The 26,044-nt window shown below is 35.3% G+C and overlaps 1 protein-coding gene across 1 annotated transcript in view; it reads left to right on the top strand.

The window, feature by feature from the left end:
* LOC111060479 overlaps nucleotides 1-26,044 on the top strand; it is a 55,662-nt gene that overhangs the window by 1,241 nt on the left and 28,377 nt on the right. The window contains exons 2-3 of the mRNA XM_039430373.1: nucleotides 276-448; nucleotides 3,573-3,806. Of these exons, the coding sequence (XP_039286307.1) occupies nucleotides 276-448; nucleotides 3,573-3,806 (407 nt within the window). The remainder of the gene's footprint in view (nucleotides 1-275; nucleotides 449-3,572; nucleotides 3,807-26,044) is intronic.

Below are 26,044 nucleotides of genomic sequence, written 5' to 3'. Positions count from 1 at the left end.
TATTATAATTTCTCATCTTATTATGGAATAATCACGGTTAAGAAACGGCCAAAAATATGGTACCTATTCAGAATGACAAACAATTTTATCACTTTCTTCAGCTTCAGAGAACCAGTTTCTTGGTAGCCTATTTATAGATAGGCTTCCCTTTTCTGTGTTAAACGTAGGTATAAGTTGTCTGTAAAAGTAGACTATATCAGTAGGGTGTAGTACCGGTAATCAATTTTTGAAACTGTAACATTCTCAAATATGATAAATGTATTACATATTTTCAGAATGAGCTGGTGGATACCGCGAGGGAAAACCACTCTGGGTCGAAGAAGAAAGTGATATGTCGACAGACATTCCATGAGAATAAAATGGTTGATTATTTGAAGAATTATTGCAAACATACAACACTACATGGCTTCAGCTACTTGGTTGATCCAGATCTGAGCTTCATAGCAAGGTATACAGAACTATGTTGGGGTGTTCAACTTATATAATGCACCTGAAGAATTAGGCAATTTCAATTAAATTATATCCAATTCAAATTGATAATTTCAATCAAATTCCACATGAATATCTGTCTAGCCTAAGCTCTATGAATTCAAGAAAAATAAATTGGATTCTCCAGGAGCAATAATACGGTACAATATAGATTAGCCTATATTATTATTATCATCTCATAACAAATTATGAGTTATAAAATTACTTGATTTCATATGATTTTAGCTGAGATAAAATGAAAGAATTATTACGGAACATAATTGGTACGGTACAGTACCGTAACTTTATTTTTGAATTATTTCGACTACAACTCAATAATATGATATTGTGTATTGATAATATTATTCATATATTATTCTTTTAATTATATGGATCTGCTTCTCTTATATGTATTATTACGGATGAAAATAGTAAAGTTTGATTGATGGGATCATTTTAAAACTTATTGTTTTTTATATACCCTATATAAATTAACAGACTGGATGAGAATTAGAGTTACGGTATCATGTTCTAGACTGGATTAGAATTGGAGCTATCATGTCATGTTCACATAATAATATAGCCTATCTATTCCTCTTATACAAGATGGAGACACCAGATTTCTCTTTTCATGTCTCTTTGAGCATCATATTGAAACATACAACATGTGTTCAGGCTACAACTTTCAATGTCATTTCTGACAAAAGAAAGCCAAGTTGAGATTAGGAGAAGGTAATAAAGTGAAAAAATCTGGTGTGGCGCACTCACACAACTTTCCTTGCCGTTATAAATATTTATCACCTGACGCAAGTGTACACGCGCATTCCAAGTCTACTATTCAAAGATCTGCCAGCTGGTGACAGGACAATAACGCTGGAGACACACGTAGTCTGCTATCTCTTCATAGTGAATGATTTAATAGAATCAACAGTTGCCAACAGTTTGCTTTATTGGATAAACACATTTTCTCGAATTTCGAGCTCATTTCCAATTTTAGGTGAAAATGTCACAAAACATTAATTGTAGAGATTTTTATGCTCAATCTTTTCCACTTGAAATTTTTTGTTTAAATTGTATCTGAAGCCTGATAATCGGGAATCTAAAATCACACTTTGCATTGATGTGGCGGAGCTCCTGAAATTTTTACAGATATGAGACTTGTGGCAGTTGATAGAGCTTATGAATGACTATTTTGGGTATAAATTTGATCAAAATCGTTGGAGCCGTTTTCGAGAAAATCGCGAAAAACCCTGTTTTTGACAACATTTCCGCCATCTTGGATGGGATTTGTTCGAAATTGTTCGTGTCGGATCCTTATAGGGGATGGACCTTAAGTTCCAAATTTCAAGTCATTCCGTTGATTGGGAGATGTGATATCGTGTACACAGACGCACATACACTCATATATACACACACACACACATACAGACCAATACCCAAAAATCACTTTTTTGGACTCAGGGGGCCTTGAAACGTATAGAAATTCTGGTACCTCCTTACCTATGGTAATAGGGCAAGGAAAATAAATTAGGTAGCCTACGGTATTCTACCTAATCACCACAAACTACATTATGAATTTATTTACTGAACTATGATTGTAACATTATCGTCATTGTTACAGATGCTTCTGGTATGCTGTAATGACAATTTCCTGCTGTTTGAAGATTATAAGTTGGTTTGCTCTGAAAACTGGATTTCTCATTCATAGGCGATAGATCCATTCATAGTTTATCAAGAATCTATTACGTTGGAGCCGATAACTATCCTTAGGTTAATAGGTGAAAATTTGCTATCCAACCGATTTAGGAGAAATTGGTAGCACGGCAATTGATAATATTATTCATATATTATTCTTTTAATTATATGGATCTGCTTCTCTTATATGTATTAGTACGGATGAAAATAATAAAGTTTGATTGATGGGATCATTTTAAAACTTATTGTTTTTTATATACCCTATATAAATTAACAGACTGGATGAGAATTAGAGTTACGGTATCATGTTCTAGACTGGATCAGAATTGGAGCTATCATGTCATGTTCACATAATAATATAGCCTATCTATTTCTCTTATACAAGATGGAGACACCAGATTTCTCTTTTCATGTCTCTTTGAGCATCATATTGAAACATACAACATGTGTTCAGGCTACAACTTCCAATGTCATTTCTGACAAAAGAAAGCCAAGTTGAGATTAGGAGAAGGTAATAAAGTGAAAAAATCTGGTGTGGCGCACTCACACAACTTTCCTTGCCATTATAAAAATTTATCACCTGACGCAAGTGTACACGCGCATTCCAAGTCTACTATTCAAAGATCTGCCAGCTGGTGACAGGACAATAACGCTGGAGACACACGTAGTCTGCTATCTCTTCATAGTGAATGATTTAATAGAATCAACAGTTGCCAACAGTTTGCTTTATTGGATAAACACATTTTCTCGAATTTCGAGCTCATTTCCAATTTTAGGTGAAAATGTCACAAAACATTAATTGTAGAGATTTTTATGCTCAATCTTTTCCACTTGAAATTTTTTGTTTAAATTGTATCTGAAGCCTGATAATCGGGAATCTAAAATCACACTTTGCATTGATGTGGCGGAGCTCCTGAAATTTTTACAGATATGAGACTTGTGGCAGTTGATAGAGCTTATGAATGACTATTTTGGGTATAAATTTGATCAAAATCGTTGGAGCCGTTTTCGAGAAAATCGCGAAAAACCCTGTTTTTGACAACATTTCCGCCATCTTGGATGGGATTTGTTCGAAATTGTTCGTGTCGGATCCTTATAGGGGAAGGACCTTAAGTTCCAAATTTCAAGTCATTCCGTTGATTGGGAGATGTGATATCGTGTACACAGACGCACATACACTCATATACACACACACACACACATACAGACCAATACCCAGAAATCACTTTTTTGGACTCAGGGGGCCTTGAAACGTATAGAAATCTAGAAATTCTGTTACCTCCTTACCTATGGTAATAGGGCAAGGAAAATAAAATTAGGTAGCCTACGGTATTCTACCTAATCACCACAAACTACATTATGAATTTATTTACTGAACTATGATTGTAACATTATCGTCATTGTTACAGATGCTTCTGGTATGCTGTAATGACAATTTCCTGCTGTTTGATGATTGTAACAGTCAATAACCAAATACGGAACTTCACTAACAACCGCATCGTGATGGCTCACAATGGGAAAGCTTTGAAATTGAATGATATTCCATTCCCAGCTTTGAGTTTCTGCAGTGACAACCAGATTAAGCCTTCTGATATGAATCTTACGAAACTATTCAGTAAAGGAGGAAACTACACGGCAAATGAGTGAGTTAATAATAATAAACGATGTTACCGTACCGTAACTAAAATATTTTTCTATAATTATTTTCATAATAAGCTCTCCTAGTCCATTACCTACATTCTATCTAGATTTTTCATTCAAGACTTTATTATAGTAAGCCTATAATATATGTAATATGTAGGTCTAGCATTTTGGTCCATATTGGTCCATTTGGATGGCGTGACTTGACTCATGAGAAGTAGTGCTCTCTAAAGTAGGCCTACGGTACCTTAATATTCCATTGTATGCCTTTTATTCTAAAAATGAATTATTACTACATTTATTACATGCTAAATATAATTGTTTCTACACTTAATAAATATTATTAAATACTAGCAGCGCACCCGTGCTTCGCTACGGGAATCAAAAGATAAAATTATTTTTGTGAAACATTTATAATCTAAATCCTACCAAAATTGTTATAATCGTTTTTGAGATTAGGCCACAATATTTGGCATGAAAATTATTGAGTCAAATCATTCGAATAATTAATTGATGTGTTGGAAGTGCTCTGTAGAATAGTAGTCTAATTGCAGCGAATTTTGTAGAATATTGGGCGGGGCTTGAGATTTGATCTCGACTTTATTGGTTGGCATGAAAACTTTAAAATTGGGTTGGCCAATTTGGTAACTCAACTACAGCTATTATAATCTTTTCCATTTCCTCACACTCTCTTACATTTTCAATAAACTACAGAAAACTTTTTTCTGATCAGCTGCTATTTGAGGGACCAATAATCCTTTCTCAAGGAACTTCAGCAAATTCTCCCAGATTTGAGACCTGTTCCAAAATTAATGTTTTTGTCGCAAACCTACTATATTCCTGATTTAATCCAAATCGTTAGAGCCGTTTTTAAGAACCTTCCGACATACATATACATATCCACAAACACATATTCAAACAGAACTTGCGTTCTTATTAGTATAATTTTATTGACTTCAATGATTATAATATTTCATTCAATGAGAGCTTATTTCACATTATAATAACAGCTGGCATCAAAAGCAAAAACGTCAAACATGATTGAAATTGAAACAGTAGCGATCATCAACATTATTATCTTCATCTGATCTGAAGTAACCAAATTCTAGTAAGATTCACATCAATGTGTCAGCATTGTTTGAATGGGAGCATTGATATGTCGGATATACAAACAAAATTAGTCTTGATAGGATAGGAATTGATAGAAGCAACTCCCTGTCATAAAAATGTGTTTTATGAAAAATAAAAAATATCTATACCGTATACTCCCAGGAATAGCTCTGATTGAAGCAGCAGTGCCCAATCAATTCGTTCTCGATAGAAGCATTTTAATTAGTTCTTCAACTTGGTGCCAACCTAATGAAATCATCTCAACTCAATGCCAACCTGATAAAATTACTAATCTAGTTTCCAGTTAACAACTGTTTCGAAGAGGTACTCTCTCTAGATTATATTTCTATAGTAACATATGATTTGGACATTTTCAATTATAATTAAGAGATTGGGAGAAGAAGAATATATACATGCTAAAAGAGGAACTTTGAACCCTTAAAAACCACCCTTAGAGTTGAAATATCACTAAAAGATTTCTTAGTGAGCACATAGGACGTATAAGGAAATTCCAAGTTTTGTTGCAATCCATCCAGTAGTTTTCCAGTAATTGTGAGTGAGTGAGTGATTCAGTGAGATAAGAATTTTATAAGTAGCCTATAGATTTCTGGCTGTCCACGTATGTAATTTTGAATTTTGTGCTAGATATTTGCTGATGTGCTCCTATTGGCGGAAATCATACAGCTGAATCACTTTAATTTGAATAGCATTTTATGAGAAATTATGTTTCAAAAGTAATATTTTTTTGTATTTTCATGAATATTGGATTTTGCCATGAAAACAATAAATAATATTCCTGTAATATTGTTTTTATAGTTTTACATTAACACCTTTTCCGATATCCTATACTATTAAACAAGCAATTTCCGTTTATATGTTTAGATGTTTATAGATGTTTTTAAGTTCATATATATATATAGCCTATATATATATATATAATATATATATATTATATATATATATATATATAATATATATATATATATATATTGCCGTGCTACCAATTTTTCCTTAAACGGTTGGAATAGCATTTAACACCTATCAACCTAAGAATAGTTGTCGGCTCCAATAAAATAGATTCTTGATAAACTGTGAATGGATCTATTGCCTATGAATGAGAAATCCAGTTTTCAGAGCAAATTAACTTATAATCTTCAGATGAAAATACACAAAATACAGAAAGAGAAAATATCTTAAGACTAATTATTTCAAGAGTTATTACGAACTAAAATACTTATCTAGTTTACAGTTGAAACACAGTGGCTATTGGCTTTACTACATTAACAACTAAATCTGACCAAAACAGCACAAAATTTTATATAAAACTCAATCTACAACATTAATAAACGAAAATGATTTAGAGCAAAACTCTACGACAACAGTACTTGTAGCAAGCCATTTTTCAGAAGAAGCTCAGAACAGGAAAAGCAAAGTTGAAAGTCACCAAACCAACGCCCTGTTCAATATCGATCTCCACAGACACGTCATCAAAAAATTATAACTTATAAGTTTAGAATTCACATTCTACATCTGTTCTCAATAAAACTTTAATTTGAAAATGTTATTTTAAATTTTTATATATATATCATCTCTATTTAACTAAACCATTTATCTTTTTAATTCTGTCAACCCAGCCTCGGTGACACCATGGAACAATGCAACAAACATTTACGATAATAAATTCTCCGTCAAAAAGTTTATCCGTCTATTGATAACTCTGACATTTACTATAAAGTTCCATAGATCTCGAATTGAAGATTCGATTTAAATGTGAGAAGAAAAATGTAATATTACAAATACCCCCCTCTTGACATAAAAAAAATTTTACTGTTTGAAAATTTAAAGAAAAAATTTACATTGACCCTAATGAAATTGTTGAAATTTAAATTTGAGAACAGTAACAATTTTTTCTAGAAAAAAAACAATACATGTCATCCAAAAATATTGAAAATTATTATAAAAATTCATCAATAGCGTTTGTTATATGTTTCCAAACAATATCTCAAAATATAGAATATCAATATTACTTTTGATTTAGCTTTATAATTTAAAGAAAAATATCTCAACAGAAAGTTTAATATGTAAAGAATAGTTTTTTGAAATTGCACATAATTTAATAGATAGAAAAATTTAATTTTTATTGCATAAAAAAAATTTTAGTATGTTGAATAAAAAAATTATTATTATTATTATTATTATTTTTTTTTTTAAATGAATTGATGAATTGTTACATTTAATTTTCACATAAAATTTCAATAAATCAAAAAATGTTCATTTCTTTCACTATTGATGCGGTTGATTTTATTGATGCACATTTTTGAAAACAGTCCGTTAAGGCACTCAGTATGATTTTCAGTTAAGTGTGACTCCAATGTGATGACGTTAAGTGTTGGGCTGATCTGGATGCACGTAGTGTTGGGCTGATACTTGTAGTCGACTGCTGCATACCAAACTCGATACAGGTGACATCTCAGTTAGCATTGCCTCATGCTTGTGGTAGACGGCTGCATACCAAACTCGATACAGGTGACATCTCAGTTAGCATTGCCTCATGCTTGTAGTAGACGGCTGCATTCCAAATTCAATACAGAGTCACATAATTTTGTATCATATTTGTAATTATACAATGTACATTTCAGGCTTGAAATGACAATGTAATTCGTTTTTTGGAAAAGAGATAGACGCTGCATACAGGATTAATTTAGGTGAGGATTAAGGTAGGTAAGGTTTGGTTTTTTGATATTTTCAGCTTTCAAGGTTTAGAGTTCTGCATACAGGAATAATTTAGGAGAGGATTTTTTGAATCAATTCTTTCATGATACTGTGACTGTTCTTCTGAATTCAAAGTTGCGAATGTGAACATGGATGACAATTACCTCCAGGTAATGCAGTAGTGTTGAAGTTTGAGATACTTGGTCAGCAATAGGCGTTGGCATTGCTATTGGCGTATTCTTTGGTGTCGGCTTTGGCATCGGCGTTGATATTGGCATTGGCGTTGGCGTAGCTATTGACATCAGCATTGGCGCAGGCATTGGCGTAGCTATTGGCATTGGTGCAGCATTGGCGCAGATTTTGGCATTGGCGCAGGCATTGACGTAGCTATTGGCATTGGTGCAGCATTGATATCAGCACAGGCATCGGCGTTGATTTTGGTGTTGGCATCAGCATTGGCGCAGGCATTGGCGTAGCTATTGGCATTGGTGCAGCATTGGCGCAGATTTTGGCATTGGCGCAGGCATTGACGTAGCTATTGGCATTGGCGCAGGCATTGATATCAGCACAGGCATCGGCATAGATTTTGGCATTTTGGCGTAGTTATGTCACACTAGTTCGAAAATCACCCAAATGTTCTTAACACTCTTCATGGCGTTCACTTGTTACTGATTTCGAAATTCACATGATAACTATTTCAATGTTAATGTCTGTGCTGTACCTGTTATCTTAAAATGCTTATAAACTAAGAAGAAAAACTTGATTAGGCTATCAATACAATCTAATACACATAAAATTATTTTAAGTATCTATGAAATTGAAATTTGTTAACATCTTATTATACAGTCAGCAATACATAAATTGTGAAATATGGACATATCAATGATAAATTTAAAAAAAAAAATCATTCATTTATTCACTGTTCAAATATCAACATTTAATCCATTCTTCAAAATAGAAATATAATTTCATAACACCCTGTATCATTATCAAAATTGTAAAAAACAAACATCATAACAACACAACAAAAATTTAATTTCAATACATATTTCAATAATTTCAGACATTTGGTCTTCTATTCAATCATTTCATAATATATTTGCATTTCATTATTATTTAATATAACATTTCATTTATAGCATGTTCATTTCACATTTATGATTTATCATTCAGGGTTTCAAAATTATTTAGTTTTAATTTTGTTCAAAAATTGTATAAAAAGCAAATTATTTAATATTATTAATCATCGTTTGTTGGATACTATAGTTCATTTCGACTCTTCAATGTTCTAAACACAAACTACATTTCATGACAAAACTTTACTATCAAACATTAAACAAGAAATCATTCAAAACATCAATAATATTTTGCTTCAAAGGCAAACAATATTCATAATTAATCATCATTTTGCATCTATGGCAATCAACATAAGTAATCAACACAAAAAATATTATCTCATTACTGCCTCTCTAAGTCATAACCTCTGTTATTCCTTCTTTAGGCAATAATGGGTTTCCATCTCAAAAAACAATCACATACCAGCAAAATTCTAATCAACAAACCCCACTAAAAATTCTACATACACTCCAGCATCCATTTCAAACGATAATCAATCATATCAAAATTTATAGAACAAACAGTTTTAAAATTTAAAAAAAAAATATCAATTACAAAACACTTTAGAAAAATTTTAGCCTTTAACTCATTTCAATTGATAATATAACACAACGTTTTAAATTAAACCAATTATTTTTTAAAATAATTTAAAATTTAAAGACTGTATAATAAGTATAAACATTTCAAGATTATGATACAAAGATGATCAAGATGAAATACTGGGTAAATAAGTTCCCTAAAAAATACAAACAAGAGAAAAAGAAAACTGGGTAAATAAATTCCCTAAAACAATACAAAGAAGAGAAAGATTAATTAGAGCCTATCCTACATGTCAGTACTGAACTTTCATGAGGAAGTATATTTAATAAAATATACTACTATGGAATTTTGTAAATTCCAAGTATGACTCTAATTTGTTATAATTGTGAGCTATCACTCCCACAAAAACAACTGGTGAAGGAAAAAATGTGTTGACTATTGTGACTGGGTGGAAAGTTCCTAGATGTCTGTAAGGCAATGTGATAGCAGACTCTAGTATCGGACCACAAAAACAAAAGTATGCAAAAGGTTTTACAAACATTTGATGTTGCAGTCATAAGGTTTTTATATCGCAAACAAGTAGGTCAGATAATCGAGTCCAGCCGTATGTGGTTCACGCCCACACCTCTAAAAAAAATCACACCTACTTGTCTACCAAAAATCCAAAGTATTGGACAGCAAAAAAAAAAATAAAATGCAAAATGGGTTAAAAGCCCAGAAGAAAACTATAACCTAATTACATATGGCTTATGGCACGATATGCAATGAAAGATGAGAACATGGGACAAAATTGCTCTGAAAAACCTAATTACCTAATATAATACCTGAAAAAAAATAGACATGATTAAAATATGTAATACATGATGAAAAAATATACCGCAAGCAAACAATTATTTACACAACAATGGATAGATTTTGGAAAAGTTAAGTTTTATCAACAATTTAAAGATTAGGAAAATAAGCTACTATTTCAACTTCTAAAATTATTTCAGAAAAAATACAAATTTAAATGACTATGGACAAGATTGGTTAAGATATGCATCATAGAAGAAATTTACTGAATATTACACAAAGACAGGAAAGAATCGAAAATTGAAAAGATTAAGGGCCAAGAAAATAGGCTACAGGAAAGAAAAAAGACACAATTATGGACTCTTACCATACACTGTGTAGCGATTATGCTATTCTGAATCCCGGCATAACACAGGATTCCTAATCATTGTGTGTTGGGGAATACCCTTTCATCATGTGATTCACTGTCATCATCTTGTAAATAAGCAACTTGAAACAACCTTTGAATACTAATACATCAATGGAGACTTTGCGTTTTGTTTTCTTCAAGAACATGATTTTATTCATGGGTTCATTTGTTTCAACAAAGCCGTTTTGCCTACAAAAGTTAGTCATGTTCACTTGAGAATGCATAGCATACACCTTTTCAATTCTCAGTTGAAAGTTGAACTCATCAACTTGACTCAAAGCAACATTCATTTTGTTTACATTGTTCCTAACCTCCACAGAAACCTGTCTCATGTAAACATTCACTTTACTTATAGTTTTCCTAACCTTCAATGTAGCAATATTACTTTCATGATAGTTGACTTTCAGTGAAGACAACTCCCTACCTACTTCTTTATTCAATTCTACTATCTCACTAGGGTTGACTTTTCCAACAACAGTAACTAGGCCTACATTGTCAGAAACTTGAATGAGCTGATCTTGTATCTTAACACTACCATTATCATGCTTCAATTTGTTTTCATCTTCATGATTATCACTCAATTTTTCATGTGCATCTTTCAATAGAAGGTTTATACTAACCTGCTCTAGTCTTATGCTAGCAAATTCTTGCTTCATATCATCAAACCTAGCATCAAAATTAGCATTTTGCTCATCAAACAGTTGTGTTAAGGCAGCTATTAACTCATCATCATTTTTAATATGTTTCATATTGTATGCCATTTTGCTAGTCTGCACAGATAATATATTCATTAGGACTTGATCTCTCTTGAACCGATTTCCCACTCAGCAGAATCTCCCATTCACAATTCATCAAGATATCTATCCTACCAATAATTTTTTATAACCAGGGATATATTTTGTAGTTTGAGTCCCACCAGGGGTACCATTTGCCGTGCTACCAATTTTTCCTTAAACGGTTGGAATAGCATTTAACACCTATCAACCTAAGAATAGTTGTCGGCTCCAATAAAATAGATTCTTGATAAACTGTGAATGGATCTATTGCCTATGAATGAGAAATCCAGTTTTCAGAGCAAATTAACTTATAATCTTCAGATGAAAATACACAAAATACAGAAAGAGAAAATATTTTAAGACTAATTATTTCAAGAGTTATTACGAACTAAAATACTTATCTAGTTTACAGTTGAAACACAGTGGCTATTGGCTTTACTACATTAACAACTAAATCTGACCAAAACAGCACAAAATTTTATATAAAACTCAATCTACAACATTAATAAACGAAAATGATTTAGAGCAAAACTCTACGACAACAGTACTTGTAGCAAGCCATTTTTCAGAAGAAAAAGGCAGGGCTGAACAGGAAAAGCAAAGTTGAAAGTCACCAAACCAACGCCCTGTTCAATATCGATCTCCACAGACACGTCATCAAAAAATTATAACTTATAAGTTTAGAATTCACATTCTACATCTGTTCTCAATAAAACTTTAATTTGAAAATGTTATTTTAAATTTTTATATATATATATCATCTCTATTTAACTAAACCATTTATCTTTTTAATTCTGTCAACCCAGCCTCGGTGACACCATGGGACAATGCAACAAACATTTACGATAATAAATTCTCCGTCAAAAAGTTTATCCATCTATTGATAACTCTGACATTTACTATAAAGTTCCATAGATCTCGAATTGAAGATTCGATTAAAAGGATAAATACGTCCTTGGAAAAACAGCTGGAAATTTTGTCGTCTGTTGATTCCGTAATGGAAGACAGTGAACGAGTGCATGTGTGGGATCATCCAGCTGATCTCACGAGAAGAAAAATTCTGCAAGAGAAACTTATTTTCGTTTATTTCTATTTTTTTTTAGAAAACATGTTTACTTCAGAGTGTCCAAAATAGTAACTAGATGATGTTAGTATAGAATAGTACATAGTATATAATATTAACAAATATCTTAGCATACATAGTAATAGTATATCATTCTAAATCGAATTCATAGTATAAGTTATCTATTTGTAATTTATAATGTGTTTTTTTTTTGAAGTGTGAATAAATTTTTTTTTTGATGAGTGTTAGTAGCTTAACCTAGATTTTGTTTTGGACTGTTAGTATAAATTTAAAAAGGGACAGTTTTGGGCATAAGCCTGTTGTGCCTCCTCATATAACTGTAAAAATAATTGAACGACTGAGAAAATGGATGAATAAATATAAACTATAAATCCAATCTTTGGTTACAAATCTTTGGTTTCAATGTTTTTACACTCCAGAGCAAAGCTCGGTCCCTCGATATTGTATGAATAACTAGCTGGCCCGGCGAACTTCAAAAAAGTCCAAAGTAATGTATTGACGTATCTCATGTCATACTTTACTTTATTTGGCGAATCAAGAAATTTATCTGACAATCAATATTTTCATTTACATCTCAATAGAGTACTTCCTATGTGCTTGGTCATGAAGCATTCATTATTCTAAAAACATATTCTTCTCAATCAATTGGTACGGTATCTATTAGTATAGTGTTGAATTAAAAGGAGGTTAAATCAGTGTTTCAAAGATGAATTTAATGCATTCATAGTTTTTGATTGTCAATAGATGGTCCAGGAAATAGATGCGATGTACAATGGATCACATAGAATTCCATATTCTTTCGATCTTCCATTTTAGGATGAGTACTAAGCTAAATTAAAAAAAAATGTAAATTATTCTGTCATTTTTCAATAATATTAATGCTGAATGCAATATGAACAACTTTCTTTCATCAGGCGAATCATTTTTACTTTCCTTGCCCTATTACCATAGGTAAAAGGAAAGTATTGCTTTCCGAAAAAATTAAGGTACCCCAATTTCTGAATTTCTATACGTTTCAAGGTCCCCTGAGTCCAAAAAAGGGGTTTTTGGGTATTGGTCTGTATGTGTGTGTGTGTGTATGAGTGTATGTGCGTCTGTGTAAACGATATCTCATCTACCAATTAACGGAATGACTTGAAATTTGGAACTTGAGGTCCTTACAATAGGCTATAAGGATCTGACACGAACAATTTCGATCAAATGCAATTCAAGATGGCGGCTAAAATGGAGAAAATGTTGTCAAAAACATGGTTTTTCGCGATTTTCTCGAAAACGGCTCCAACGATTTTGATTAAATTCATAATCAAAATAGTAATTCATAAGCTCTATCAACTGCCACAAGTCCCATATCTGTAAAAATTTCAGGAGCTCCGCCCCATCTATGCAAAGTTTGATTTTAGATTCCCAATTATCAGTCTTCAGATACAATTTAAACAAATAAAAATCGCGAGTGGAAAAGATTGAGCATGAAAATCTCTACACTTAATGTCCAGTAACATTCTCACCAAAAATTAAAAATAAGCTCGAAATTCGAGAAAATGTGATTATTCAATTGCAAACTGTTGGCAACTGTTGATTCTATTAAATCATTCACTATGAAGAGATAGCAGACCTCGTATGTCTCCAGCGTTATTGTCCTGTCACCAGCTGGCTCAGATCTTTGTTTATAAGTAGACTCCAGTATTTTCCAGTTTCTCAATGATACGGGAGTGATAATTATTTGTATATAGGTCGTCCAACTAATCATTATCTATATAGGTACAGCTGGTACCAATCAACAAAACTTCAACTCCAAACTACAGTAACAAACTATATTACCCACAGTAAGGCCATTGACTGTCACGCTTCTGATTGATTACCTCGTTCACATGGTACAAAACCTTAAGTTCAAATCCTAAATACAAAAACTTTCAAGTCCTATCTTATAGCATTAGACATTTGGAACTTGTCACTTATCTTACCGATTGGAAACATATTATGAACTTAAGATGAGTTTGATATATCATTTTCGAAGAGAAATTGATTATACTTTGATATAGACAAAAAATATAACTTTAAAAAACACTAATAACGCTTAAAACATCAATTTTCCTCCCCTCGGACTCCTCGCGGACCACTACTATAGTGCGGTCCACGTTATAATGACAGTATTTGATCAACTTTGGTTTTGCTATCCTTGTCTATCATTCGACAAAGCCGGTGGTACTATCCTTTTCTAGGTCCACAACAATGCCAATTATGTTTTTGACAGTGTAGAAATATAATTAATTAATGCGGAGAATCGGCATCGCTATTCTTCTATCTTTATCCACTGCCATTATAACGTAGACCTCACTATAGTAGAGCTTTCGCGGACAACTTATTGGGAACCAGTGATCTATAATAAATATGTAGAAAGATAAATTTCAATTTTGTGTATTTCCTCATCCCATTTATTGGATCGAACTTCAAATAATCCAATTTCAAAATATTTTTGTGGCTCAATTGAATATAAACATTTTATAAAATATTTAACCATGATTAAGTGCTGATTAAAGACGTCTTGACTTCTCTGATTGATTATCTTTAGTACTGAGTACTCTACCCATAACATTTTGGTACAATAGCTATTGATATGATTTTCGAGTTGCATTACCACAAGCAGTGGTTAAGATTAGAAGTATCACTTAATATAAACAATAATGGTTATGTATGTTATTTTTCAATTTCTTACATGTTTATTATATTCATCAAGTGGTACTATGGCTAGAATAATTGGCTCTTACAGAGTTTATATTCAATCTTGTTCTTTACAATATTTTCGTCAGACTTATTGGCTGAATAAAACAAACTATTTAAATGTTATGGAATCTATTGTGATGAGAATTCCATCATGCTTCTAGAAATAGATGTGAGAACTTTATTATTATTATTTTGATTTTTTTTTGATTTGTCAATGGAACAAAATTTATTACAATATCATGACACATTTCAAAAGTTTTATGGTATTTTTTTGGAAATTCAGCTTTCGGGTTACGTTACCTACCTTTCATTTTTACTCGCCGCTATTATCTACGATTTACTATTTCAAGTTCCAAAACTACCGTCAAACGGGTATTATATGGAACTGCAGGGGTTATATGGAATTTTTGTTCCCAGTTCAAAATTTCCACTCCCAGGTTAGAGCCAATGTAATGGGCTTCAAATCACGTTACTTAGTAGCTCAAAATAAAGTCGTTACCTTTAAGAAGCTTCTCGTACAAGGATGGCGGGTTCGCAGTGGACTGTAACAGCGGTTTTCTCGTTCGGGTAGGCGGTAGCACGTTATTGTAATAAGAAATCACTTGCACTGGCTGGGGGGAAAACATGGGCCCATGTCGCAGCGAAGAGGTCGTACATTTATAAGTTCTTTCAAAGGGAGGAAAAATTGGTAGCGTTAGTGCACGTTTTAGAACAAGCCATCTTGACAAAGCGGAAACGGGCGAAGTAGTAGTGGGGAGTGGAACAAGCCGAGAGAGAGAGCAGTGCCATCTACAATGGGCTTGGCGATATCATTGCGGCTGATGGCAGTGGCATGTTAGATGGCCATGGGTGAGCGCGGTTGATTCAAAACACACAGCCAACTTACCGACAGATATAAGAGGGAAACTGCCGAAGTTATATTGGCGGTAACATACCCCCCCCTCAAAAACGAACAGTTTTTCATAGCGGTGGAAACAATCTCCAGCGGGTCGGTGACAATACACAGTGAGAGCGTTGCACAAATGACCAGAAAGGTGGCGCAGACAGGAACAGTGGTGTAGCTAGGAGCAGCGGTGTAGACAGAAACAGCAGTGTAGACAGTAACGGCGGTGTAGACAGTAACAATCCTCACGGATGTGAGCGAGGCGGTCTTCATGCGGTGTGTGCGGTAACTTGTAGAAGGTTTCAAATGATGCGGTGAACTTTGCGTATGTCTCGAACAATGTTCCCAGATGCGCATTTGATAGTGACTACACGTACTAGTCCATCTTTACCAGGGTGTAGCGCAATAATCCTGCCTAACGGCCAGCTGAGAGGAGAGGTGTTGACAGATTTGATTATGACCAAATCGTTAAGTTGCAAGTTTCTTTCAGCGGTTTTCCATTTTGTGCGATTGATCAAGGTGCATAGGTACTCCTTGGACCAGCGATTCCAGAAATATTGGGTCATTTGGTTTGTAAGTCTCCAGCGGCGTGCGACCAATAGTTCCTTCGTCTCTATGGGTTGCGGTGGTGCGGTAAGAGGTCTACCAATTAGGAAGTGCCCGGGAGTGAGCACGGAGGCAGCTTCAGCAGGTTCAGAGGACAATTCTGTAAGCGGTCGACTATTTAGAATACTTTCAATTCTAACGAAAATGGTGTCATACTCTTCGTATGTAAGAGCTGTGTCCCCAATACAGCGGTGTAGCAGTGTTTTGGCGGATTTGACGGCGGCTTCCCATATGCCTCCTTGATGCGGAGCATAAGGGGGAATGAACTTCCAGTTTATGCCGTAGTTAGACAGAAAGCACTTCACTTCAGAGGGCATCGTCTTCAAGAGTTTTTCTAACTCATACATTTTTCTTGCGGCGGATGTGAAAGTCTTAGCGTTGTCTGAAAACAGAGTGTGCGGCGCACCTCTGCGGGCAATAAATCGGTGTAGAGCGGCGATGAAGTTGTTGACAGACATCGAGGACAGGAACTCTAGATGAGTAGCTTTGGTGGTCAAACATACAAATATGCACAGATAACCTTTTGTTGTTTGTGTGCGTTTCAATAAAGATGTTTTGCATGAGAAAGGACCAGCAAAGTCCAAGCCAGTTAAATTGAATGGTCTATTGGCGGTGACTCGTTCAGCAGGTAGCGGGGCCATACGTTGCTGTAGGTTGGTGCGGCAAAAGCGGTTACAAATGACACATTGATGTATTATGCGGCGAACTTGATTGCGGGCAGAGATTATCCAATACTGTTGGCAAACAGCTGCTTGTGTGGTGCGGGGACCGGCATGACAATTTTGAAGATGTATGTGTCGAATGATGAGTGAGGATACATGCTCATTTTTCGGCAGCAATAATGGATTTCTAGCTTCACTAGAAATCGGAGCGTGCTCAAGACGACCAGATAAGCGTATCAAATCGTAATCATCAATGTACGGTTGCAACGTTAGTAGATGCTTAGGACATTTTCCAGCTTTCAACTCTGTTATTTCCTTCTGAAATTTATCCCGTTGCACAACATGAACAATGAGTTTTCTAGCTATTTCAGCTTCACAGGCGGTGGTGTCAATTGAGGCAGGCGTTTCACAGGTTTCAATCTGTTTGACTATTTTGCAGCGATATTCATAACGGGCTGGTTTGATGCGGTTGACAAATCTTAGTATGTAGACAAAAATACGACATAGCTTTCCAAATTTGGATACACGTTCTATAGCGGTATACAAACGATTCTCAATTGGTTCTTCAACAGTAGCGAGAATGTACAGCGGGTTAGTTTTCATCTCAGGTACAATGTTGGAAACAAGATGATTGGACACGGGAAAGTCAGTGGCGAGACAACGAAACGCATTGGTAGTGTGCCACCAATCATGGCAGGAGACGATTTCAGCGGGAGTCAAGCCTCTCGAAGCAATATCTGCACAGTTGTTAGCAGAAGTAACGTGATGCCATGACTCAAGTTTTGTTAACTGAGTAATTTGCTGTACTCTGTTGGCAACAAAAATCTGCAATTTGTATGTGGGTGTGTTGATCCAATCCAAGGCAGTCTTGGAATCGGTGTAGAGTCGAATTTCTTGTAAATCATATTCGGACAGCGTAGGTAAGATGGCGGATAGTAAACGAGCAAGCAGCAAACAACCCATCAATTCCAGGCGTGGAATTGTCATAGTTTTCAGCGGGGCGACATGACTTTTGGCGGCTATGAGACGGCAGTTAACATATCTATTTTCAGTCTCTTCATGAATATATATACAAGCAGCAAACCCCTTTTCGGAGGCATCGGCGAATCCAAGCAGCCGGGTAGTAGAGCGGTTACAGGCGAGTAAACGCGGGATTACAACATTGTCCAAACGGGAAATTTCAGCGGTAATCAGCTCCCAATGAGCTCGAAGTGAGGCTGGAACCTCAGTGTCCCAAGCTAATTGCTGAGACCACAGCGTGCGCATGAATAGCTTGAACAGCATTATGAGAGGAGTGAGCCACCCAAGGGGGTCGTAGACTCGAGCGATGAATGATAGAACGGTTCTTTTAGTGATTTGCCCATTAAAAGGAGAAATGAAATAGCGAAAGTTGTCCGCGAGCGGGCTGTAGACAATTCCAAGAACTTTTGCAGTAGCGTTGTCATCAAACATACAATCTTGATTTTCCAAAAATTCTGCAGGCAAGTTAGCGATCAATTCAGGAGTATTAGAGTTCCATTTCCGAAGTTCAAAGGAGCCAAGCGACAATAACTCAATCAGTTCAGAAATAAGCGTTTGTGCTTCAGAAAAATTGTTACTTCCTCCCAGCAGGTCATCAACATAAGTTTGACTTGTTAAAACTTTACTTGCCAGAGGAATGCTTCTCCTTCATCCTTGACAAGTTGTTGCAATGTGCGTTGCGCTAAATAAGCACTGGAAGTAAGCCCATAGGTTACGGTTTTAAGTTCAAATTCTTTTGCAGGTTCATGATAATTAGGTTTTCAAAAAACATGTTGGTGACGGCAGTCTTCAGGCCTTAACAAAATCTGGCGATACATCTGCTTGCAATCAGAAAGGACAATGTACTTGTAAGTGCGGAATTTGGTCAATACTTGAATAATATTGGACTGCAGTTTTGGCCCTGGTAACAAATTCTCATTTAGTGAATGCCCATTGGTATCCTTGCTGGAAGCATTAAACACCACCCTGATTTTCTGAGTGGGGTCCTTATTTTTAAAAACTGCATGGTGTGGAATCACATAGTCAGAAGCGGATTTGGCAAGTTCCAAATGGCCAAGCTCATGATATTCTGTCATGAAGTTGTCGTATTTCTTCTTTAGTTCCGAAGAATTTTCCAAGCGTTTTAATAATCCAAGGTGACTTCGATAAGCTTGCTTGCGGTTTGAAACAAGAACAGGCGCGCTAGGCTTGAAGGGGAGTGCGACTACATATCTGCCTTCATCATTGCGGTAGGTAGTGGACTCATAGAGCTGTTCACAGAGTTCATCTTCAGGTGATAAGAGTTTCGCATTTATTTGGACATCTTCAGTCTCCCAAAACTTGTTCATGACCTCAGCAAGCGGTTCTTCGCGGGCAAACATGGTGCAGATAAGTTGCATCTGATGAAGCGGAGCAGGCGAGTCCTCAATATTTAGCTTTCCACTCAGAACATAGCCAAATATAGTGGCGAAGGCAGCGGGATTTCCTGGTATAATAGCATTGGCGGAAGAAACAAATACATTAGGATAAATGTCAGCTCCAATCAAGAGGTCTATCCTATTGGGTTGGTCAAAACCAGGGTCAGCGAGATCCAAATGTGAAAGTGAGGTTTTGAGCTCACTGCTGATTGGAAAAGCGGGTAGGTCACCAGCTATTTGCTCTAAGACAAGGGCTTCAGTTTGGAGAAAGGTGTTAAACTGCGGTCGAGATAGCAGTGTCAAATGAGTGGTACCTTTTACAGCGGTCGCTTGTTCAGAGATACCATTAATCTGAATGCGTGCGGGCATGATGGTGATACCAAGTTGCTGGGCAGCTCGGGTAGTGATAATCGATCTCATGGAGCCACAATCCAATACAGCACGTAGTAATTGTGATCGGTTGTATTGATCAACAACGGCAACGATAGCGGTGCCCAGTAAAGCAGAAGCGTGTACAGCTTTCACTTGTGCACAGCCACTGAAGGTGTCCGGCATGCCGGTGGATGAACTGCGGGTTGGGGTTGAGATATTGGTCACAGGCGCTGTGCCAAAAGGTGACGAAGAAGACCGTGAGGGACTGGCCGTGTTTTGCGGGATTCTCGAATCGGTACAACATGAATTACTTACATATTGTGATGAGTGTATGTCATCGGTAAACCGCTGTGTTGACATTGGTTCAAATCCTGGTGGCGGGGAGCGACAGCTAGCACCTCCAGAGGTGGAAGCTGGTTGGTAACTAGATATGGTAGGCCTATTATGAGAGCCAGAAGGGTAGCGATCTGGTCGGCGTTCAGCAATTAAAAAGGATTGTGAACTCTCATTATTTTTGCATAGCAGGGTATGGTGATGGATTGATTTACATGCACGACAAGAGGACAGTGAATTGCATTTGGCTTTGAGGTGGGACCCGAGGCATCCGAAGCATCTGCGGTTTTGCTTGACAATATCCATTCGTTTGTTGATAGGTTCCTTCCTAAAGCGCTCACATTTGTACAATGGATGAGGAATGTTGCATAGTACACACAGATTGCTGCCACTTTTGTTTTCAGTAAATTGCGGTTTTACTACTTGTGAATGATCTTCAGTCTTCACTTTTGCGGTTGGTATAGCGGTGTAACTAGCACTAGATAACTGTTCGCTCACCTCATTGATGGCGGTTACCTCCAGCGATTTTTCTTGGTTGGAAATGAATTTCATCAGGTGGTCAAAAGCAGGTAAGTCGTCAGGGCCCAAAGAATTCTCAAATTTGGCTCTTACAGCGTTAGGCAATTTCTGAAGGCAAATCATTGTTATTAAGAAATCAGCATGGTTCAATTTCAAATTAAATAGTGATTGCTTAGCTGAGCCTAATTCAATGGCAAAATGTCTAAGTACTTCAACAAGACTGCCCTTCGGCTGAAAGTTTGTGATTTTGCTGTATAAGGCATAAGCTCGATAGCGTTTGTTGTCATATCGGTTATGCAAACTTTCGAAGGCAAGCTTGTATGCATTTTCAGTGTCAGCAAAGTTTTGAACTAAGCACAAGGCGTCTCCACGTAAATAGGATACAAGTAGATAGTATTTTTCATCATTTGAAAAGTCTTTGCAATTATGTACAGCCGCTTCAAATACGTTTTTAAAGGAAGCCCATTGCTCCATGTCTCCAGAGAATACTGGGATGGACAATTGCGGCTTGATAAAATTTGACGCTTTAGATTCAGTAGGAGTGCAGGTATTTACTTCTTCTTTTAATTTAATTTGATCAAAAGTGTCTTGAAATTCCTTTTGAACGTTATCGAATTCGGTCAAAGTAGCTAAAGGCATTTCATCACGTTGTAGGTTGTTAAAATCATCAGCTAATTTTTCAAATTTTTGTTTAAGTCCAAATAATAATCGCATAATTTTATCGGTATTTCAAATTCATATTTGTTGGCTAAAGCGCAAAGCGACAGCTGAGTGCGTTTTAGCTTGTTGAGCAAGAGTACCTCGGCCATTTCAGCGAAATAACATTCAAAAACAGTTCAAAAAATAATTTTGTAAACAAAATTTTGAGGCTAGGTCGATGTTTCAGTAAAATCGATAGTCGATAGTCGATATCTCGATGATTGATGACGGTTAATGATCGATATTTCGTCAATTGAAGGTATCCTGCCAGAAAATATTGTGAATTTTGACGAAACCAATTTATCGGACGATCCAGGTAAAGAAAAAGTGATTGTGAGACGTGGCAGCAAACACTCTAGCAAAATTATGGACACATCAAAATCTTCCACTTCCCTTATGTTTGCTTGTGCAGGGAATGGCTGTATGCTTCCTCTGTACATTGTCTATAAGGCAAAGAACTTATATCCTGATTGGATTGAAGGAGGGCCTAGAGGAACCGTCTACAATAGGTCTAATAGTGGGTGGTTTGACAGCTTTATATTTGAGGATTGGTTTTTAAAGGTGGCGCTTCCTTACCTAAAAAGAAAAGAAGGCAAAAAAATGTTGATTGGTGACAATTTGGCATCCCACATGTCAATTAAAATAATTCGACTTTGTGAAGAAAATGATATTAATTTTGTATTCCTGCCTGCTAACAGCACCCATGTTTGTCAGCCACTGGATGTAGCTGTTTTTCGTCCAGTAAAAATGATGTGGAAAAAAATTTTGATCGAGTGGAAACAGAAGAATAGAGGAGTTATTCAAAAATCTAAATTTCCTTCACTCATCACAGACCTTATGGACAAACTCGAAGGAAGTGTAGAAAGAAATATTAAAGCAGGGTTTGAGGCTTGTGGGATTATTCCTTTCAATCCTGACCGAGTGATCAAGAAACTTTTTCCTACCACAGACATTAATGAAAATGCCCTCAATAACTCTTTCACAAAAGTGCTACAGGAAACATTCCAGAAAAATGTCCCTGTGAATGGTAACCAGAGAAAACGTAAAATCACTGTTCAACCTGGCCATCAGTGACATCGAATGATCTCCAAGGGAATGCAGAGGAAGAGGAGGAACCTTCACGTGAAGCATCGATTCAAGGAGATGAGAACCAACCTATTCTTATTGATCAACCCATCCAGCCCACACATTCTCAACCGGCAGAAAGAGTTCAATGGAACCAGCTTGATGAAGGGCTTTTTGTTCTTGTGAGTTTCATCTATAATCAACACACAAGGAAAGAAATGAAAAAAATTTTTGTTTGTAAAATTGTCTCTATGGACCCTGTTACTGAACATATCAAGGTAAGCTGTATGAGGCAATACCAAAAACTCAACCATTGCTTTGTATTTCCTACCATTGAAGATATCAATATTGTTAGCTTGAAAGACATTGTGAAACTTTTAGGAAGTCCTTCAATCTCAAGAGGACGATTTTCTTTCAAGGACATTAATTAATTATTGTTTTGATTTATGATTCTATTATGTTCAATAAATATGACTTTTTGATGGTACAGTATTGTTAAATTATTTTTTTAAAATACCAAAATTGTTCCATAAAGTAAAATATAATTATTATATGGAACAATTTATCATTTACAATGAGGTTTCCTGTAGAAATTTTAGTCGTTCCATATAACCCAAAACCAAGGGTTATATGGAACAGTGATAAATTAAAAAAATATAAGTGAAAAAAATACAAATTGATGGTTTTTCCTCATAAATCATGGAAAATAGAGTATCTAATTAAAAAATATATTGATTTGTAAAAAATTCTTCATCAACTTTCAGTTTTATATGAGAATTATTGAAAATATCGTTCCATATATATACCCGTTTGACGGTATATCGGGAATATCGAAAAAAAACATGAAAGAAATTATATCGAAGTAAATAATCACAAAAATATACTTCAATAAGTTAAAGGAAGCGATTTTACTTATAATCCCATATAAGCTCCATTGTAAAATTCAAATATTTGGAATCTTCATGCGGCGGCGGGAAAAAAAATCCAATGGCCATACTGTGGGTAATATAGTTGAAGTAGACGCACATAGATCGTCATCGGACGGACGACACGCATCGGACGGATCGGATGATTGGATTTGATGCATTGTTTTCAATTGGAGTGCGTATACCTATCCGCATCGTATAGGTGTGCGCACTCGAATTGAAAACAATGCATCAAATCTAATCGTCTCAATGCGTTCAATGCGTGCCGTCCGTCCGATGACGATCTGCTGTGTGCGCCTACCTTTACTGTACTCCAAACTACCGTATTAATACCAGTACACAATTTATCTGTTTATTACAACCGGTAACTTTAGATGCTAAATCATAATTATCACAATATGATATTAAATCATGATCATCTTTCCGTTTTTCAGTAGCCGGCGCTCGGCCGATAATTTCGAAAAAATAGGTCTGTAAAATGGATTGATAATTATTAGCCCCCCCTATTAAAATTTCTGGTCAGAAACCATCCCAAATATTCACACAACATATCCCCAAAGTTTCATGCCGTTCTGTCAAGTAGTTTTTAAGTCTATAGGGAACAAACAAACACACAGACATTCATTTATATGAATGCACTGCATTTATGATGGTTACACACAGAACAGTCATTTTGTTTTTAGTCGGGGCGTTTAGAATAAAATACATGGGCGGTTATATGGAGCAGCATATACTTTTGTCCACTATCTACTATCTACCGACGGGTGTTTGATGAAGCAATGATTATAGTATAACAGCTGATTTTTATTTCTGTGTGTGGCCAGCTCACAAATCTTCTCCCATAAGGATATTACATGTAAACTTTGAAGGACCGTAGGAAAGAGTCCTGAAGTAGGATGTTTCGAGTTCTCTCATTTATAGACTTTATCTATTCTTTATGGTTTCTTAACTTTAATTTTTCATTTCATTTTTTTTATCCCACTGATCACCTATGAAAGGGGTATACGGATTTGTCAATTATAATCTAAGTCGTCAATCTTTGCATTCCATAATGCAAAAAGAATTCCTCACTGGAATAAGGACAAACCTGCAACAACCCCTCCCTCACCTTAATTCTGAACTTTTCACCTGTAAGAGCTTTTATGCGTGTTGGCAATGAATTATAAAGCCGAATTCCTGCACTCTTCACCCCCCTCTCATACATACCAGTTCGATGAATGTCGTCTCTGAGGTTTTGTCTATATCTGGTATTGTATGAGTGGAACAACTCTCCTGTATTGAACCTATCTTTATTCCTATCAATAAAACAAAGAGCCTCTAAAATATATACACCTGGTAGTGGATAATTGCCTGGTTGTGTTGGCTAAAACGCATAACTTTACAATAATAGGCATGTTGTCTCCTCAATTGTGGCAGAAAAAATCATGCTTTGAATATAATATATACAGAGTGTTTACGAACTCCCTTCCAATACTCTAGGACATTGTTCCTGGGTTACAAACATATCTAAATATCATATTCAAATATTGTCCTGAAGTTTTTAATTACTCACACAGCGAACATTTTGCTTTTTCCACTTATTATTTTTTTTCTAAATAATGGTTGAACAAACGAAATTGAAACTTTGCACAACCATTTATAACAACTAGACTAAGCTACAAAAAATTATAATTATTTTTCAAATTCATAAAACAAAATGGCGGCCATTTAAAATGCTGTTTCTTAAATAACTCAGAAACCGTTGGTTTTACAAAAAATTACAAGAATAACTTTTTTTTTAAATTTAATTACCTACCGGTATCGATTTGGTGATAATAATTTTTAAGATTGGACCAATATTAACTGAGATATTGCCGCTTTTTTAGTCATAGGTGACTACTGAAAGTTTTTTGCAGTGCACATCAATAAGGCATGCTGATGAAGTCGCCTCAATGATGAAACAATATCTATTTGCATTGCGTGTTATTAGTATGCGATTTTAAGTCATTTCAAACAATAAAATAACTTTATATAACCCTCCAAAGATGAGTCACCAACCACTAAATAAGCTGCCATATATCTCAGTCAATATTGGTCCAATCTTAAAAATCAGGTAATAACAATCGATAGGTAATTAAATTAAATAATTTAATTAAAGTATCATGATTTTTCTGTAGCTTTGTCTAGTTGTAATAAATGATTGTGCAGAGTTTCAATTACATTTGTTCAACCATTATTTAGAAAAAAATAATAAAGTGGAAAAAGAAAAATGGCCGCTTTGTGAGTAACTGAAGACTTCCGGACAATTTGAATATGATATTAAGATATGTTTGTTACCCAGGAACAATGCCCTAGACGAGTATTGGTTGGGTGTTGGTAAACACTCTGTATAATTATATATTACTGTGGGCTATTCAGACGATATAATATAGGCCTATTGTTATCATTATATAGGCAATCTGAATTGTCAATCCAATCTGAATAGCCCACAGTAATATAATTATACAGAGTGTTTACCA

The sequence above is a fragment of the Nilaparvata lugens genome, chromosome 6 (assembly GCF_014356525.2).
Source record: "Nilaparvata lugens isolate BPH chromosome 6, ASM1435652v1, whole genome shotgun sequence".
NCBI classification, from domain to species: domain Eukaryota; kingdom Metazoa; phylum Arthropoda; class Insecta; order Hemiptera; family Delphacidae; genus Nilaparvata; species Nilaparvata lugens.
The sequence above is the reverse complement of the archived record's forward strand: the minus strand, read 5'-3'. Positions and strand labels throughout refer to the sequence as shown.